General features: G+C 40.2%; 1 protein-coding gene across 1 annotated transcript in view; it reads left to right on the top strand.

Annotated features, from left to right (window-relative positions):
- Window positions 1-12,721: 12,721 nt before the first annotated feature.
- Window positions 12,722-21,195, top strand: part of LOC124594617 (mite allergen Eur m 3-like) — a 32,503-nt gene continuing 24,029 nt past the window's right edge. Inside the window, exons 1-2 of the mRNA XM_047132988.1 lie at window positions 12,722-12,839; window positions 18,079-18,212. Of these exons, the coding sequence (XP_046988944.1) occupies window positions 12,722-12,839; window positions 18,079-18,212 (252 nt within the window). The remainder of the gene's footprint in view (window positions 12,840-18,078; window positions 18,213-21,195) is intronic.

Here is a 21,195-nt window from a genome sequence, read left to right as displayed (position 1 = left end):
GTGTGCGGGGTTCCATTAAAGACAGAGTTTTCTGGGAAACGTCGACGAGCTGCGACGAAGGATAACAGGAGCAGCTGCCACCGTACATCAAGACGTCCTTCATAGGATTCGGCAGGAAACTGTTTACATTCGGGACATCTGTCTTGGCACAAAAGGTAGGCTCACTGTGCATTTGGAAATGAAATTTAAATGTAAACTGCATTCAGTTCCGTATCAAACGGATCTGTAAGTTATTTACCTTCTTCCCAATTAGAAGGTACATTCGGATAACTATTTTGCAAACATCCTGTATAGAAATGATTTAGGAGGCATTTGGAACATCCCTGATAGATCGTCTCTTACTGTCAAGTAAAGTTATAAGAAGATCAATACGAATTACAAAGGACTTGGACAAGGTATCTGTATGGTGCGAAAGTGCCAATTGACACTAAATAATAATAAGTGTGAGCCCCTCCCCCCCGCCCCCCCCCCCCACACACACAGACAAACATAAGTATTAAAACAATCCGTGAAATTTCGGTTACACCATAAATCACACGTTTTAAAGCTGGTCGATTCAATAAAACACCTAGGGATTACAATTACGATTAACTTAAATTGGTACTATGGCATAGGAAATGTAGTGGGGAAGGCGAACCAAATACTGTAATTTGTAGGCAGAGAGCGTAAAAGTCGCAAGATCTACTAATAATACCATCCCCGATCCTCTGATCTACGATATTTCAGAACCGGGCCTAAAATTTTATAGTGACACCGTCCCCTCCCACTCGAGAGTTTGAGATAGGACGTAAAAAATTAAAAAACGATTTTTCAAAAATATGTTCGTTTTGATTGCACATATTTCTGAGAAGAGTTTCATGTATAAAACATGCATGTCCCACGTATGTAAGACATGTTATTTGGGTTTAAGCGTGCCAAAGTGTAGTGCCACGTCTCTTCTCAGAGCATTCTTCTATCGCACGTCAATGTATTTCGCTTTGTGGATTTCAAACGTGTATATTTTGTAATGGAAGCCATAAAACCTATATTCAGAACAGTGGAAATTGAAATGTCCTGTGGTGCCTCTCCTGCTCCCAGTCGGCCAGTTTGACATTCTACCCTCTTTAAAAAAAAAAAAAAAACCTCACAATTAAAACTGGGTGGGACTATTTGTGACCAAGAGAATAAGAACTCTTCAGCAAATTTGCACTCTTTATTGTCTATTAACTTATAACTTTCTCTCTAGCGTGACATGAAATTAAATAAAGGAAACATCAAACCAGTAAGACAACAGAAAAGCAAGACAGTACACATTTCTTCAGTCTTAGGTCGCAGCATTTTTCTTCTCTCTAATCTTGCCACAGCTTTACACGGCTTGCTTTCATTTCTGCGAAAGAATCTATTACCTCATCAAAGTACGTCAAACGTTTTTCTACATTGCCTAATACTAAAAAAACTGTTAATACGAATGGTACCCAAGACTGGTGTGGTTTCTCAATTTGGTTACGTCTATTTCGTCACTTTCTGCTAGATAAAGCGAAATAGGCCTTCCTAATATAGCAGCAATTGTAACACACGCCAAGTAAGCGAGATTATTTTGGCACAAATGATCATTTTGTGTACCCCACTTACATAAATAACACGACAGAATATAATCCACTAAGTACCAAGATCAATTGCCTATTAGGCCTACTACAAGCAAAAAGTTGTATGTTAGGAAAATAGTTTCACATTTGATTCATATACTCAAGTTTCTCAAGCATGAGATCGAAAAGTAGTAGTATTATGAAATTTTTAAGTGAATTTGGAATCGTCATATTCTTCCATATAATTTGTGTGATGTCCCCGTTTCTTCTCCTTCCTCGTTCTCTGGTTAACATCGATAACCCTGCCAGAATCACCAGGTCAGTTATACGGCGTTTATTCTCCGGTTAGGCATTGTTAAGTTCTCGTACGAGCATTTCCGCGCTATTTCGAGAACAGAACTTACGCGGCTGCTAACCGGCTACTATACAAACGGCCCTTAGTAGTGCATCGATCTGACAAAAATTTTAGGTCAAAATATCATTTTCTTGGATACAACGAGGAGAAAGTATGTAATCTTTCTTTCTTGTTATTCCTATTATTTCCACTCTGCTAGTCTGAATCTATGGATTTCGCTAGTAATAACAATAACGCTTATCATTTGCACACCCAATGAACCACGTAAACAAACAGCGGTTGGCATTCACCCTTTCTGGTTCATTCGACTCAGCCCATAATAGGCCGATCCCCTTCTGTCTACGGAAAAGTCTTTTATTTATAGATGCGAAGGGGATTCACCCGGCAGAGACACTACAAAGGCATTGAAAAATCAACTTATGATTCGGTCAGAAATCAACATTGGATGTGTTCAAAAATTTCGAAAACCAACAGGGATGCGTTTCAAACTCATATGAATAATCGATCGACCAACATGCGCTTGATGCTTGGCGCTTTGTGAAACCACGTTTTTTTCTTCAAGAGTATGAATATGGTGCTTCCCGAAATAGCTGCCCGGTTTGCCCCCCCTAGATCCGGGCCTAATGACACAGTAATCAACAATAATAAACAATCCAGATATTAATCAGAAGGAAAGTGATGAAGAGGAAGGTGGAAAATGGAGGAGGAGAATAAAAGAAAGGGAAGATTAGTTTATTCAATACCACTAATGGACAAAATATACAAATAACAACTCATGCCAGCAATGACTATGGAAAGAAGAGATCATGTTTGTTCAGTGTTAAGAAATGTGAGGCGCTGTGGATGTACCTCAGGCTGAATGTGCCGCATTTCCAAAAGAAACTAGTACAAGAAGTTTCGAAATTTGCAAAAAAATCAACTTGTGTCATGTTAGTAGGCAAAAACGAAAGAAAATTTATTTTTCCCATTCTGTCAATTAGTGTCGCCACCAGTCTGATGTATCATATATAATACACGGCTTGCAACAATGTGTAAGGAGACAAAAAAGTTGTGAGCTTATTACCTGTCACTGTAGACATATCTTTCTGATAGTATTTGTTATGTTAAAATTGTTATTAATTAGGTTACTGGGATGTAAAAATGGTACTGTAAGTGTGTGAAATCCTTGTCTGACGTAACATAGGGCCTGATGGCTCTTATCATACCTGGTTAAATAAAGAAATAATTAAAAATGAAATAAATAAATTAAAAATCATAAAATTATGGCCTAATATAGAAAATAAAATTTCATAGAGTCTGAAATTAGTTCTAAATGTAAACTTCACTATCATCTACCGACCTCAGCAAATCTCGAATCACGGTTCAGCGATCGGGGTCCCTCCAGGTTTCTTTGTGGTATATTCTATTTTATTAAAGATACCCAGTGGTTTTGTAGGGTTCAATGGAACTTTAGCCAAGTGTGCTCACTTATTTAGTTTCCTGATAATTAGTATAAGTGTACAGTATGATGTACAAGAACCTTCTATCTACAAACTCAGTCAACCCACAGAAACAATAAATAGGACTGTAATTTCAGTTACAAACAACAGTACAAAAATAGGGGTTTGTTGCAATTTTTATACAAGGGTATTCAATATAGTTACGTGACAATAATTTTATGTAACGCCAAGGAACCAACCTTAGAACAACATGAAAGTGTAGGTGTGGTAACATGTGATGTGTTTGACGCTTTATTCATTTTCAGCCTTTGTACTCTGAATCCCTTTGTAATATTTGTTTGGCAACGTCATTTATAGTGGCTCAGGAATCAGGTTTTCCGAATGCTAAGTGGAAGTCTATATCTACATCATCGTTGCCTCTAATAACACTATTCGGAGGATATTATAATACAACCTGAACTGTCCACATCCACGTTATTTGCATTTGGCGATTGCACATACAGAGGCTGTAACGCATGTCCCGTTACAAAATGGATCGTGCTCTTTGTGGTAAGATCTTAAGGGACCAAACTGCTTAGGTTATCTCTCAGTTTACACATTACTTAATGTAACTTAAAGTAACCTACGCTATGGACAACACACACATCCATGCCTGAGGGAGGATTCGAACCTCCAACCGCGGGAGCCGCGAGGACCGGGACGAGACACCTCAAACCGTTAGGCTACCCCGCGGATCATGCCTCTACTTGGCTTAAAATTTTGCAGTTCCAGTTCTGTCATGGATGACTAGCATCAGTTAGTAAACACTACCGGAAGTGTCCTTATTGTCCGAGTTCTCTTTTCAACGTACCAACTATGTGGGACTTCTAATGGACTTCATTTTTTGGATTGGATTAGATTTACTTTCATTCCAATTGATCCGTAGTGAGGAGGTCCTCCAGGATGTGGAACATGTCAGAAAAACAACAATACATGACAAATATTTAAAACTAAAACAAATAAGCTAATGTACCATTCCACAGGTCCCAAGTGGAGTGATCGTCATTTTTTAATGAACACTGAGTCATTTTACAAATACTAATGCACTGAATTTAAAATAAAAAAGTTTTTTATTTATTTATAAGGTAATAAACATGTAATACAACTACTGTAATACTTCTTTACAATGAACACATTACTGCACTGAAATGGTGCAGAAGTTAGATTATACTTACACACACACACACACACACACACACACACACACACACACAAACACACACACACAGACACACATACACACAAATTTTCAATGAACGCATTACTGCACTGAAATTGTGCAGAAGTTATGTTGTACTTATATACAAATCAGTTGGTTTTACTAAGAAATTCATCAATGGAGTAGAAGGAGTTGGCCACCAATAAATCCTTTAGGTTTCTCTCAAACTGAATTTCATTGGTTGTTAAACTTTTTATGGCTGCTGGCAAGTTATTGAAAATGTGTGTTCCTGAATAATGCACACCTTTTTGTACAAGACTAAGTGACTTTAAATCCTTGTGAAGACTATTCTTATTTCTAGTATTGATTCCATGAATTGAGCTGTTGGTTTGAAAAAGTGATATATTTTTAATGACAAACTTCATTAAGGAATAAATATATTTGGAAGCAGTAGTTAGTATCCCTAGTTCCCTAAACAGGCTTCTGCAGGATGTTCTTGAGTTCACACCACATATAACTCTTACTGCACGTTTTTGTGCCTGGAAAACTTTAGCTTGGCTTGATGAATTACCCCAAAAAATAATCCCATATGACATTATGGAATGGAAGTAAGCATAGTATGCCAGCTTTTTCATTTTTATATCCCCTATGTCTGACAAAATTCGCATTGCAAACAGAGATTTGTTGAGACGCTTCAGCAGTTCTGTGATGTGTTCCTCCCAGTTGAATTTATTATCAAGCTGTAATCCCAAGAATTTAACACTGTCCACTTTTTCTATCTTCTTGTCATCGTATGTTAGACATATACTCTTGGGACACCCCTTACAAGTTCTGAACTGCATGTAGTGTGTTTTTTCACAGTTTAGTGACAAAGAATTGGCTATGAACCAGTGATTAATGTCCACAAATATTTTATTGGCTGATCTTTCTAAGACTACACTTGATTTGCTATTTATTGCAATGTTTGTATCATTGGCAAACAAAACAAATCTGGCATCTGGTAATGTTACTGATGAAAGGTCATTGATATACACAAGAAAAAGTAAGGGCCCCAAAATGGAACCTTGTGGGACCCCACATGTATTTAGTTCCCACTTGGATGATGCCTGATAGCTTGATACATGTCTCTTTCCTAATAACACCCTTTGTTTCCTGCCAGAGATATAAGATTTGAGCCATTTTGCAGCATTTCCTGTTACACTATAATATTCTAGTTTACTTAAAAGGATATTGTGATTTACACAGTCAAATGCCTTTGACAGATCGCAAAATATACCAGTTGCCTGCAATTTTTTGTCTAATGAATTAAGCACATTTTCACTGTAAGTGTAGATAGCCTTCTCAATATCAGAACCTTTTAGAAATCCAAACTGTGACTTTGACAGCATATTATTTGAGATAAGATAGTTATAAAGACGACTGTACATTACTTTTTCGAAAATTTTTGAGAATGCTGGCAACAGTGAAATTGGACGGAAATTTGATGCTATTTCTTTATCTCCCTTCTTAAACAGTGGCTTAACTTCAGCATATTTCAGCCATTCAGGAAATATTCCACTGATAAACGAATGGTTACACAGATAGCTTAATATGTTACTTAGCTCAGAATCACATTCTTTAATTAACTTTGTTGATATTTCATCATACACACTAGATGTTTTTGATTTTAAAGATTTTATGATGGGCATTATTTCTGTTTGGGTAGTGAGGGTGAAATTCATATTATGGAAGTTACTTGAAATGTCTGGTCTAAGGTAATCCATAGCAGCATCTACCGAACCTGACAACCCCATCTTTTCAGTAACAGTTATAAAATGTTTGTTAAAAAGTTCTGCAACACTATACATATCTGTCACCAATATATCATTTACTCTTAATGCTATTTGTTCCTCTTCATGTCTGGTTCTACCGGTCTCCTCCTTCACTATATCCCATATTGTCTTTATTTTGTTATCTGATATGACTATCTTTTCCTTGTAATATATTTGCTCTGACATCCGTATTACAGTCTTTAATATTTTGCAGTATTTCTTATAATGTGCTATAGCATCAACATTGGAAATGTTTTGGATTGACAGATACAGTTTTCTTTTTGTTTTACAAGATACCCCTATTCCTCGAGTAATCCATGGCTTCTCTGTAGACTGTGCTCTAACCTTGGTAAGTTTTGGGGGACAGCAGTGTTCGAATAAGGTAAGCACTTTATTAGCAAAAATGTTATATTTTTCATTCATGCCATGAGCACTGTAAACATCAGCCCAGTGAATGTCTCTGAGGAGTGTCCTAAAATAATCAGTTTTTGGCTTACTGATTACCCTCTTGAGCTCAGATTTAACAGATTTTATATCCTGTTCAGTATTAACATTTAACGGAAGGAACTGCATGTCATGGTCTGAGAGGCCATTGACTATTGGTTTTGTAATATAATTTTGTTCATTTGACTTTTCTATAAAGATATTATCAATGGCTGTTTGTGAGCAAGTGGCTAGCCTAGTGGGGAACTTTACAGTGGGAATTAAGTTGAATGATTGTGTTACTAACTCAAATAAGTTCTTATTGGGAGAGTCTTTAAGGAAATCTACATTGAAATCGCCAGCAACCACTATTTCTTTGTTTTTGGTTGTTAAATGGGCCAGTACAGCTTCAAGGAGGTTTACAAACAGATTAAAGTTACCTGCAGGCGCTCGATATACACTAAATATTACGAAGGATTTTTTGTGAAATTCTAATTCTGTTGCACATGCTTCCATATGCTGTTCTAGGCAAAATTTATGAATGTCTACGTTCTTAAATTTATGACAGTTCCTGATGAATGTGGCAACTCCTCCTTTCTCCATAATTCATAATTTGTTCCGCAGCAGTCGGCTTCATTTCGAAGTCGCCTTCCCCCAACCACTGGCGTACATCTCTTTAGCTGACAGTTTTTTCGACAGGACGTATTCTCAGAACCAGGAACACAGTTTTTACAGATGAGTTCCAAATGCTCCTGTTAATTTCAGGACGCCTCGTCTAATTCGTTTAGCTGTGCCTTAGCTCTTTCATGGTGCAGCTGCTGAACTCCCACATTGATAGTAAGAATCCTAAATGGTAGTAAAGATGGTAATAAGGTACAAGTTCACTGCTGCTAATGGTGTAAGGGACAGTCTGAACTTGACGTAGCTTGTGCAATACCTTGTACACGTTCTGCGGAAGATGAGGTGAAAAATTTATATTTTCTTCCCAACACAAACCCAAAAAATTACCCGACCGGTTTCTGCGATAGAAATTTCTCCTAATGTGAGAGTAAGATGTGTCTCTAGAGACAATGTAATTTCCAGCAGTTGAAGCAGGTGGAGCTACTGCTGTTTTTGTACCATTTTGTCATTGATCTTTCCTCGAGTTCTCTAAGCCGATTACGGGAGTGTTGTCCGCTTATGCAAAGATTCCACCTACATCAGCCTCGCTTCCTTGATACCTATCAGTGGTGTGGCTATAATATCCAAAAAGATTAGATCACAGATGTAATATTGGCTTTCGTAATGCATAAGATTATGCTTAAGTACCCAGTTCGTCCGCTACATCAGTCCGACAAGCTATTGTACACGTATTTTGGTGTTTGGAGATCTCCTAATTTTGATTACATTGTAGGCCACCAGTGACTGTAAATACGTCTGTGATACACACCGTTAAAGTCAATATGAACCTTGCAAACCCTCGTATTCTGTCCACCACACTTGATTGATATTATCGCCAATAGATTTTTAATTGTGAATCCAAACAGACTACGGTGAAGACCTTGTAGACTCTTGCGTGCATCCAGGTGACCATACACAGGTCTACCCTAGATGTGGTCAGTCTTGGATGCTTTTGGCTCTATAGATATTTGAAACTGAAGCATTTTGGTCTCAGCTATTTTTAGTGAATAATGCTGTTAATGTTTTCCAGATTTCGAGACTGATCCATAGTATGAGTAATTCGCTAAGAGACATCATCTTCAGATCTATGTTTCGGCAGACCTCTGAATAAATGTTGACAGGACTTGTGTGTTTCTTCAATTTAGAGATGAATTCGGCAAACTGTTCCACCAGAAAAGAAATATAATCGCACTTTTATCCTATTCAGTATGCGTCAATTCTGGAAGGCAAGTTTAACTGTCAATATTTGGAAACTGTTCGGAGAAAGGATTCCTCTGGCGCCCCACAACCTCTAGTCGTTCCCTAGTTGTCTGGTCATAAAGCTGATATAACTGAAAGTGTTTCTCTTTCCTCACACGCCCTTTAGTATAGCTGCTTCTTGATATTGAACGATAAAGCACTACGCTGGTAGAACTCGTTTGAGGTTAATAATTGTTTGTTTGATATCCGACTTCAACCTATAGTTATTCTCTAAGCCTAGCTGACATTATTATCGTCTCAATAATGGTTAGCTAACTTCCGCATGCTACATACGGTTCCTCTAAAATTGAACACTTTTTCATTCCATAATCGTTACGATATGTTTGATGAATACATGATAGGTATGTTATGCGGGTATTATACAATTTCTGTTGTAGAGACTGTCATCATCACATTGCAATGGAAATGGCTACATTACTTGATCTACAAGGTACCGTCCTGCACCTTACAAGTCTACAGCGGCTGCAGCAGAAGTCCGTTCAGTCCGGTCACACTTTCTAAGTATAGTTGTTTACGTTGATCAACCAATATTCTGTGAATTTGCGGTATTCTAATCAGCAAAGTTTAATCTTGAGATTCGTTAAGCGATGACATCCTGAGCACGATAAAGCAGCAACATTGCATCACTGAGACGATCTTGATACCAGCGTGGACGTTGCGCGCACTAAATAAAAGTCCCAGAATACACCACGCACACATCCGCGGCCAGAAGATGCTACGACACACGCTGCTAGTTCTCGCCCTTGTCGGTTGCGTGCTGGGTGAGTTTGTTTCGTATACTGTTCCATGTTTGCCGTAGTTGCTCCTATGGAACTTAAGGACTGATGGAACACACATATGTACATCCATTATACAGGGTGATTCAACAAGAATACCACAACTTTAGGAATTTAAAACTCTGCAACAACAAAAGGCAGAGATAAGCACTATCTGTCGGCAAATTAAGGGAGCTATAAAGTTTCATTTAGTTGTACATTTGTTCGCCATTTCAGCCAATAAAGTTTTTGGTCCCTTTTTCTTCGAAGGTGCTACTGTAACTGGACTACAGTATCTGGAGATGTTAGAGAATTGGCTGTTCCCTCAGCTCGAACAAGAAGCACAACAATTCATATTTCAACAGGATGGAGCGCCACCACATTGGCACTTATCTGTCCGTAACTACCTGAACGTCAACTACCCGAGGCGATGGATCGGCCGCCAGGCAGCCCGTGACAGAGCACTTCATCACTGGCCTCCAAGAAGCCCTGATCTTACCCCCTGCGATTTTTTCTTATGGGGGTATGTCAAGGATATGGTGTTTCGACCACCTCTCCCAGCCACCATTGATGATTTGAAACGAGAAATAACAGCAGCTATCCAAACTGTTACGCCTGATATGCTACAGAGAGTGTGGAACGAGTTGGAGTATCGGGTTGATATTGCTCGTGTGTCTGGAGGGGGCCATATTGAACATCTCTGAACTTGTTTTTGAGTGAAAAAAAAACCTTTTTAAATACTCTTTGTAATGATGTATAACAGAAGGTTATATTATGTTTCTTTCATTAAATACACATTTTTAAAGTTGTGGTATTCTTTTTGAATCACCCTGTACCTTACATGCTGTATCGGCACAAAAAAATGAGCGTTAATAAGGAACTGCGTGTCGTGACGTGTTAGTGAACGATAATTTTTGGAATGTGCCCCTAGGATACGACAAATTTAATCAAAGTTCATCAAGATAGGTGACCAATTTATTTCAGACATTATCTCGCGCACCTCCGGGTGTCAAAAACGGCGTTTCTCCTAGAAAACTAAAAGAAAAAAGTCCGAAAAACATTATCAGGTATTAATAGAAGTACTCCATAAAGGATGTCAGTTAGTCAAAAAGTCATGCTTTAAAAATAGAATGACTTCATTTCTCGTAATGCAACGTAGCCATCTTCAGCTAAGTCCAAAATGCGTCACATTACGAGAAATATAGTCATCTACTTTTGAAGCATGACTTTTTGCCTAGCGACTAGCAACAGATCTACCCATTACGCAATACTACTGTTAATTATCAACATGGTCACCTGCCTCATACCCGACTTTATGTTGCAACTGTTTATAAACAGGAATATTGGGAGAGCGTTCGAACACGTGTCAACTCAAATGGGCTCTACCTTCAAGTTTACACACAACAATTCATGGTAGGTATACAAGGTTGCTCCGAGAGTCCTCTTTTGTCTTCGTCGCCTTACATGCACGACGTTTTCCGGTCGGTACAAAAACACGTCTGCAGTAAACAGCATGTAAAATACCGCGGAGTTGGTCGATTTTAATTGAAATTTTGTAGGTTAAGAACTTACATCAAGGCTGAAGTCCACATGTTCACCAGTAAATAACGATAAATAGATGCACAGTAACGCAAACAAATTTGCTTTCTTCGTACCGTGGTAACGTTTCCAAACTAAATTAATTTCTCAAAAATTTCATTATTAAAGTACTTTTGGAGAAATGTTTATCAATCATTTCACTTGCTTACATTGGTACCCATTTTACACACACACACACACACACACATACACACACACACACACACACACACACACACACACACACACACATATATATATATATATATATATATATATATATATATATATATATATATATACATATGGCTTATTTCATAGTGGTACGAGTCCATTTTTGTTCATATTGAGATAAGAGTCCTAAAGTTAAGTAAGCGCTGAAAAATCTGCAGTTGAGATACCACAAATACTCAACCATATGGCTTCTTGCTAGAGATGAATCTTTCTTTCTATTTGTTTGGCTCATTAATTCCGGAAGCATTATAGGCAGAAAAGTGGAGGTAAGTGATAATTAGAGCCGACCGTGGTGGCCGTGCGGTTCTAGGCGCTTCAGTCCGGAACCGCGAGACATCTTCGGTCGCAGGTTCGAATCCTGCCTCGGGCATGGATGTGTGTGATGTCCTTAGGTTAGTTAGGTTTAGGTTGTTCTAAGTTCTAGGGGACTAATGACAGATGTTAAGTCCCATAGAGCTCAGAGCCATTTGAACCATTTTTTTTGAAAATTAGAACTTTACTACTACTCCTCATACACGCGCTGAAGTTTCCCCTTGGGACTACTTAAATAGACTCTACACTGAGGTTAGGAAAATCATGGGATACCTCCTTATATTGTGACGGGCCTCCGTCCGCCCACTGTAGTGGAGCAATTTGCCTTGGCGTGGACCATGGACTCAAAAAAGCAGTCGGAAGGCCCCCGCAGAAATATTGAGCCATGCAATGCTGCTCTATAGCCATGCTCTGAATACTGTTGAATTCTTCCCAAATGCTTGCCAGCCAAGCTTGATGCGTCGATAGATTTCTGGCCTTATGTCTCCCTTCATATGTATAATCTGGCCAAGGTAGATATATTCACTGACCTCTTCTAGTAGACTGTCTTTGACTTCACGTCTCCAGCTGGGACCCATTTGTTGCACATTACTTTTGTTTTGGAAAGGTTCATGTTCAAGCCAACCAGCTGACATTCCGCTGCAAGATCCGTAACTAAGTTTTGGATCTCTGCGAATTCTTTGCCCAGTAAGGCAACATCATCAGCAAATCTCAAGTTAGTAAGCCTTCTTCCATTAATTCTAATTCCCTTACCTTCCCAGCTCAACTTTGACATAGCCATTTCCAATACAGCGGAGAACAGTTTTGGGGAGATGGGATCGCCTTGCTTGACACCCCTCATGATGCGGAATTCTTTAGTTGATTCGCCGATGTTAACATAAGCTGCAGAATTCTCATAGATTTTCCTGAACACTTCAATGTATGCTGCTCCCACTCCTTGCTCACTCAACGCTTGGAGGACAGCTACATGGCTAACGGAGTCAAATGCCTTTTCAAAGTCAACAAAGGCAATGCAGAGAGACAGTTGGTATTCATACTGAAATTTCCAGTAAGAAGATGTGAGTTTTTTTGGTGTGGTTGCTATTTAGATTTATATAAACCGCTGTATAGTTCCGTAGTTGTAATCAGCTGATGTTCCACCACTTGACAGGAGCGAGACTGCCCGTGCGTCGCCTGGTGAACAGCGGACGTGGGAGGAGGCTGGGCGCAGCAGCAGGCCGCATTGTGGGGGGCCAGGAAGCCATCAGCGGTGAGTACTGGAGCAGATGGTGATGATCATCATCGCCAGGGATTAAACCACCACAAGGTAGTGTCAGCCGCAAGTGTGGTTCATCCATTTTTTTCTGTGGCACACCAATTTTCCTTCTTTTGGCTTCTAGCTCAATACTGGCTTTGGTGTTCTAGTTTATTTCTTTCTTTTTAATTGCCATATCTCATGCGTCCCTGTAATTCACTACATAAAAATTCAAATTAAATATTTTTACTTCTTTGATGACATCCGCATTTGTCATCCCACCAGGTAATGTGTCGCTAGATAACGCTCACAGGAAACTCAACTCAAACATTTTATCTATCACTTAGTTAAGTGTCGTAACATTCTCGCTCAACTGTTTTCTTTCTTGTGTCCTAAGAATCACAGCTGGATCACAGTTATTATGAAATTTCTGTATCTGTACTAATCAGTATGAACTGAAGGTGGCGATTGTGCGCAAGACTATTAAAGGTTGCTACTTGAATGGTGAGTCCAACTTTATCATCGAAAAGCAGTTTTATTACACAACAAACTTTAGTAACATTAATATTTTTGCCAAAAACAACATAAATGAGAGTTCAAAATGTTCAAATGTGTGTGAAATCTTATGTGACTTAACTGCTAAGGTCATCAGTCCCTAAACTTACACACTACTTAACCTAAATTATCCTAAGGACAAACACACACACCCACGCCCGAGGGAGGACTCGAAACTCTGCCAGGGCCCCGAGCGGTCTAAGACGCTGCAGTCATGGACTCTGTGGCTGATCCCGGCGGAGGTTCGAGTCCTCCCTTGGGTGTGTGTGTTTGTCCTTAGGACAATTTAGGTTAAGTAGTGTGTAAGCTTAGGGACTGATGACCTTAGCAGTTAAGTCCCATAAGATTTCACACACATTTGAACATTTGAATTTTTTTCTGCCAGGACCAGCCACACAGTCCATGACTGCCGCGCCTGAGACCGCTCGGCTAATCCCACGCGGCTAAATGAGAGTAATATTTGTCATATTAAAATTGAATATTTTCTCAGACTAATATACTGAATGAAATCATATTTTAGTTTGTTTAACGAAATGCTTTCCTAATTGTGAGAGTGATCCTAAGCTGAAGACTATCTTTCACCTCGAGCTGTGCTAGCGCCCATCCCGCGCAAGCAACGTGGTTAGTATGAAGATAGGTCGTATTGTTACCATTGGTTACTGGTTTCCTTGGTTCGCTGATTTTGTGGGAACATTCTCGCTGCGCAACAGTGACAAACGTGCATTAATAATTAAATGAAGAAAGTTAGAATTACTGTAGCTTTGTACTCACATTAACATTTTATATATAATACCAGACCCAAGATAAAGAAACCTAGGCAACTTTTGGTTGGTAATGTCTGTTTTCGTCCTCACTATTTCACACTCTCTAAATTCGACAGTTTTGATTTAGACATGGAGATATTTAAGTTACACTAATTTGTAGCTTGTACAGGCAAGTACAGCGCACGTGGTAGAACACCTTCTGTTACACGTAAAATCACATGGACGTTGTGACCAGAGCAGCGTTATGTATTTTGAAGTATTTTTCTAATTATTTTGCAATTCATTTCTGACATCGTCAACGTATTAATTAACGAAGCTAGGGGACAGCACGTTTGTATAAGTCTTTGTATTGTAATCTTACACAGTTCTGTTTAAAATATTATACACGCTCATGGAAAAAAATTACGACAGCAAGAAGGAGTTGCGCGACATACACGAAAGCGGTAAGAGTGTCTCCACATCTCAAACATAGTATCTATTCAGATTTTCCGCCAGTCGCATGAGGCTAAGGCTAGTTGTGCCACTATGGGGATGCACATCAAGCTTGCTTTAAATACAAGCTGTAACGATCGTGACCGTTAGTTACCTTTGAGATTGGACATGGTGAGTTGATCTTCGCCAAGAACGCTTTTAAGGAAACGAAGAGGCTGTTGTCAACACCTCACTGAACTAGATCGAGTAAAAGGACCTCGAGATGGTGGCAGTTCCTTCTGCGATACTGCAAAAAGACTTGGCAGGAACATAGCCACTGTACATGACTGCTGCCAGTGGTGGTCAAGAGAATGTTCGGGCCCGGGAAGAGCGGGCTGCTGACGGCCACGTGACACTACGGCGTATGGCCCTTGCGCATCGTACTGCATCTGCAGCAGCAATTTGAACAGCAGTTTGCCCACAGTGACACAACGTATTCTTACAAATCTGTTAATTCGAGGAAATCTCCGATCCAGAGGCCCTTTAGCGTGCATTTCACTGTTCTCAAACCACCGCCATCTCCTTCTTCAGTGGTATCAAGCGAGGGCTTATTACGCTCATTAAAGGGGCAAACACAAATCAACCACGGCCACGCAACACGAGGGACGTTGTAGTACTCCGCCGCCGGTGAAGACTGGTGCGGTACAACCTGTCACGTCGTAGCGTCGTCCCCGATATCTGAATCGATGTCGGATAGAGAAAGGGACTTTTACTTTACTCCTTTTAGTCACAATAACGACCTAAAATAGCATATAAATAATGCATATCCAACCGTAAGAGTCTTTTCTGGCTGGTGTGACGGTGTTACCAAGGTTTTAGTCATGGAGGATCCTTGTAATATCTCTCGCGATGTCGCAGCATCAGTCTACCAGCACTTCTTTTTAGAAGGTCTTTCGTAAGCTTTCCAATTTGACATATGTCCAGTATCCGTGCGGTTCCTAGAGGCGGCAGTTGTGGATGATATCAACAAGAAATGGTAAAACTTGCATTAATTACCTGAAATACTTTTAATGTTCATCTTTGGTGAATGACCAGTAACCATTCCAACAAAGTTTCATTATAGACTCGAACTCCAATATATAAAACAGTTTCAAACATGTTAAATTTCTTACAATAAGGGTGTACCACTTTTGTGGCTGAAGGCACAAAACTGTAGTATGCTGGAATTGTTAGTTTCGCATTGGTAACCGAAGAAAAGTGATCACCCCTCTGCATGTTATGTAAGCTTGTTAGGAGTCGCTAAGTGTCAATACAGTCTGGGCAATTTGTGTGTGGTGAGTAGCACTGCCTAGACGTACCTAAAAAGTTTCTAACATTAATAGTTGACTTATTGTATTAAAGCTTTAACTTAAGATTATACACATTAATGAGTTCATTATGACATCATTTTAAATTTTTGTCGAATATTTGTTGATCCAGGTAGGCTTTAGGTAGGCCCCAGACAATTATGATCAGAAGTATCTGGACACCCCTACGTAACAGGTAATTATCAAGCAAGTCACATCCACCTGTTTAAAAGGGGGCGGGGAATATTGCGTTGTCAATAGACGAACAGCAACAGTAGAATGACTCGGTCAGAAGGGACCAGTGATTTAGAACGTGGACTATTCATTAGATTTCATTTTGTTAACTGATCCACAATTCAATCAGAGACATTTCAACGCCTATAAAGGCGCGGAGGAACAACCAAAGCTAACCCAAGTCCAGGTACAGCTCATGTACTGCTGGACAGAGAGTGTCGAGCGCTGTTGACGATGATTGTAAGAAATAACACGAAATCAGCGGAAAGAATCACTCAAGTGCACCCAAGAGCTACCAGCAGTCTGCCTAGGGCAATGACTGAGTTAAAAAGAATGTGGTACAACGATCGAGCAGCTCCTTATACGTCAACGAGTCATTTGGAGTGATGAATCGTGCTATACTTTGTGGAAATACAGTCGTAGAGTTTAGGTTTGGCGAATGCCAGGAGAAAATTACCTGCCTTCATGTGGCAACATTGAAGCCTCTAAAATTTTGAGTAGTGAATCACGCTATAACCTGTGGCAATCCGATGGAAGGGTCTGGGTTTGGGCAATTCCTGGAGAAACATACCCGCCATAATGTGTAGCGCCAAAAGTCAAGTACAGAGGAAATATTGTTCATATGTGGGTCCAGAGCCTTTAAACATTAGAGTATGACTCACGCTTCACCCTCTGGCGATCTGATGCAAGGCTTTGGGTTTGGGGGATGCCTGGAGAAAGTTACTTGCCATAATGCGAAGCGCCAACCGTGAAGTACAGAGGAAATTTTGTTCATACGTGGGTCCATGGCCTCTAAAATTTCGAACAATGACTCACGCTACACCCTGTGGCAATGTGATGGAAGGCTTTGGGTTTGGGCAATCCCTGGAGAAAAATACCTGCCATAATGTGCAGTGCCACCAGTGAAGTGCGGAATAAATTTTGTTCATATGTGGGTCCACGGCCTCTTAAAACATTGTGAAAGGAAGCACTGTACGTAGTAGGCTACGTAAGTATAACCCTTATTCTTTATAAAAAGTAAAGTGTAGAACTGTGTAGCCTACACAGTTTCTTCCACAAGAAAAAAGCGCAGAGTATGTGGTGTTTAGGTATGGAAGTATTTTTCGTGGTTACATTACGGTCCCCTTATTTTGCTTAGTAGAACGCTAAATACGGAAGGATTTGACCACATTTTACAGCATTGTGTAGTGCGTGCAGTAGAAGAACAGTCTGGAGACTATGACCGCTTCTGTCACCATGACAATGCACCCTGCCACAAAGAAGCACCTGCCAGGCAGTGGTTTATGGAGAGTAACATTCCTGAAATGAGTACAGAAAATATTATTCACTAGCTGTTGAAAATGTTCGATTTATTTACCACAACATGTTTCAGAACTCTTGTATTCCATTATCAAGCTCTTCAACTTACAAAGTGAAAAGTAGAAAGTTCCGATCGCAACACAAAGGAACGCCCATAGAACGTCGACTTCGCTCCGTACCACAGAGTGCACCGTAACTGCCTTGTCTGGTATCGGATCTTCATCAAGAACGAACTGCCGTTCCTCCACAGAGATTCAGACGCCTCACTGAATGCGCCACCAGCAGAGGTCAAGCCGTCACAAAGGTGATGGGTGCGGACGCCCCATATTAACAGCCACTAGTAAATATCTGGAATATTTTTATCAGAGAGCGCAAATTAACGAATAATGGTAGGGAATGGAGTTCCTTCCCCAGAACGGATGGAGCTGCTGTCGTCGTACAGTATCTGTCGTAGTATATACATTTCAGCGACGTCGGGAAACTTTAGATTAAGGAAGTTTCAGTATTCTTTTGAACAGGATCCACAACTCAATATGCATAGAAGGATTTCATTATATGACACCTTATCATTTATCCAGTAGGATGCTAAGAGTCAATTACTTGTGTGTATAGTCAGTGATAAGTAACTTGATACTGGACTTGCAGGGCAGTTCCCGTACCAAGTGTCACTGCAGTATACTGAACTGTTCACCCGATCACATATGTGTGGAGGCTCCATCATATCCACCACGAGGGTGCTCACCGCTGCTCACTGTATCATGGACACCGGCACCTACTATGTAAGTACAGGAAAAATAGCCTCATATTAAGTATTTTACTCTAAAAGAACCTCCGTATTCTCGACTGCGAAAGATGAACAATTTCCTACACGACATGAGCATTCAATTCTCTGTTGCTCTCGATGAAAAAGAACAAAACTATATTTTTTATATATGACGGTAGTATCTGTTCCCGAAAGAACACTTACCGTGGATGACCATGCAGCTTTGCTAGAAATGAAATGATAATTAAATGGACACCCTAGCTGCAAACAGGCGTTGATGTACTTCATTGGGGACATGTGGATCTCACGGGGAGCGTGCAAGGGATAAGTCCCTGCAGACGCACTATCCTCTGTGCCCGTGGTGGCTCAGATGGATAGCCGACACGGTAGCTCAGCGTGTTCGGTCAGAGGGGTAGCTGCCCTCTGTAATAAAAAAACTGAGTTAATCGATCAACAACGAACTTAAACGGGGTCTTACGACGTCCGCCCCGAGCAGACACAACGAACAAAAGGGAACAAAATGAGATTAAAAAAAAAAAAAGATGGATAGAGCGTCTGCCATGTAAGCAGGAGATCCCGGGTTCGAGTCCCGGTCGGGGCACACATTTTCAACATGTCCCCAATGAAGTACATCAACGCCTGTTTGCAGCTAGGGTGTCCATTTAATTATCATTTCAACTATATTTTTTTCCTTGTAGTGAAAATATGAAAATTCATGACGCATGAAAATCAGCGAACTTCCAGTACGTGAATAGAATGTATGAGGAATCGACAGTTGTAAAACCAAAAACCACGTTAACTGCCACTCCAGAAAATAATAATGGTTCTTCAGAATAAAATTCAGTCGCCTGTTGCAAATGTATTTTTATTATGCTTTACCGGTTTCGACAAATTAATTTCTCATCTTCAGAAGTTTAGTACTGGTTTAGCAGATGTCAACGTCTTCCTCATAGAAGAGTAATGCCTTGGAGTGTCCAGAAATGTAAATCTTGTAAGTGATTATTGTAAGTACAGGTTGACAGCTAAAACAATTAAAATTGTCAATCTGTGTTTACACTGACCACATACAATATGTACATATCCGGACACATCGTGGCGTTTTGCTTCTATGAAGAAGATATTGTCATCTGCTAGACCAATATTAAGCTTCTGAAGATACACACTAATTTGTCGAAACCGGTAAAACACAATAAAAATATATTTGCAATTGACAACTGAATTTTATTCTGAAAAATATAGCCTACATTTGGTGAAGATTACAACTATGAATAAAATAACAAATAATTATGAGTATTCATGCAATGAAGTAGTTGATGGTATAGGTATTCTAAAGTAAAGCAAAATACTACATCGTCGCATGTGACTTACATATGTACGTACTCTCATAAATTACAGTAAGCAACGACCTTATGTCTAAGGTATTATGTGGGTTATCACTAGGTAAAATATGATAATAACAATTGTTTTACAATTATATCTTTTACAGACATTAATAAGCATTTACATTCAAGGCATTCAAAAATAAAATCCATTAACCGTCTTTAATAAAGAATAATTAAAATTAACTTTTATGCGGTTCAGTGACATTCTCTGTAGAAGTCACTCTGTTAAATCAGTCATTATAAGGGGTGTTTGGAGGAATAGAAACTATTTTATGTCTTAGTTGGGAAGATTAACTCGAATAACACGGGGAGGGTACATTAAGTAGTTCAACACTTTCTTTCTGACCATATTATTCTCCACCGTTATGGTTGCAAAATCCTATTTTTCAACATAATCTCCGTTGAATGCGACTACCTTACGCCAACTTACTGCCTCTTTGCCCCCATGGTAGCACGCAACTGGCCGACGTCGAAGCCAACGTCTTGCTTCATCAGTAACCTCCACATCATCTACATACTGCTTCCACAGAGCGCGTCCTTCATTGAACCAAACGTATGGAACGCGCAGATCCAGATTGTGTGGTCTATAATCAAGGACAGTCAAATGAAGTTTTGTCAGATCCTGTTGTGTGAGGCTTAGCGTTCTCTTGGAGAAGGTGAAAGTGGTTGGCACTTTTGTGGCAATGAACACGGCAAAGTCGTTCATTCAGTTTGCTGGGGGTACCCACAATACACTTCAAAGATTATCGCCGCCCCATGATGGAGGACGTCAAATCGACTAACTCCTTCAGAGTCACAGAAGATGGTTCAAATGGCTCTAAGCACTATTGGACTTAACATCTGAGGTCATCAGTCCCCTAGACTAACCTAAGGACATCCATGCCCGAGGCAGGATTCGAACCTGCGACCATCGCAGCAGCGCGGTTCCGGACTGGAGGGCCTAGAACCACTCGGCCACAGCGGCCGGCGCCACAGAAGACCGTCGCTATGACTTTGCCGGCTGATCGTCCGGCTTTGAACCTTTTTCTTTGAGGGAGAGGTGGTGTGCGTCATGGACTGCGGCATGGATTACCGATTTATTTTCGGTTTGATGTGATGAACCCATGTTTCATCGTATGTGACGATGTTCAGCAAAAATTGTCGCTATCAGCCTCGTAACGCGCAAACAATTCCGCGTAGAAGATCCTTCGTTACTCTTTATGGTCTCCTGTTAGGCGGCGAGGAACATAGGGGGAAAACCCGCAACTGGTGGACGACTGTGTCAGCACTACCAAAAGAGAGGTCCAGTTGAACAGCAAAGTGTGTGAGTGATCCTTCGATCACTAAAACGAGTGTTCACATTTCCCAACATTGCAGGAGTCACAGCTGTGTGCGGACGGCCGGCACACGGGACATGGGACAGCTTTGCTTGACCTTGATACGATGATGACACGCGCCACGCCCAACGACTCACCGTGGTTGTTTTCACTCTCAGGTCTTTACAGACTCTCTGCAAGCGCCTATGAATAGCTGCTATGCTTTTGGTTTACCGTCAAAATAAATTCAATGATAGCTCTCTGCTTGGAACGCAGGTCCGTAATAGACACTACTTTGAAGACTACGTGTATCGGAACTTGA

Source organism: Schistocerca americana, chromosome 2 (assembly GCF_021461395.2).
Source record: "Schistocerca americana isolate TAMUIC-IGC-003095 chromosome 2, iqSchAmer2.1, whole genome shotgun sequence".
Lineage (NCBI taxonomy): Eukaryota > Metazoa > Arthropoda > Insecta > Orthoptera > Acrididae > Schistocerca > Schistocerca americana.
The sequence above is the reverse complement of the archived record's forward strand: the minus strand, read 5'-3'. Positions and strand labels throughout refer to the sequence as shown.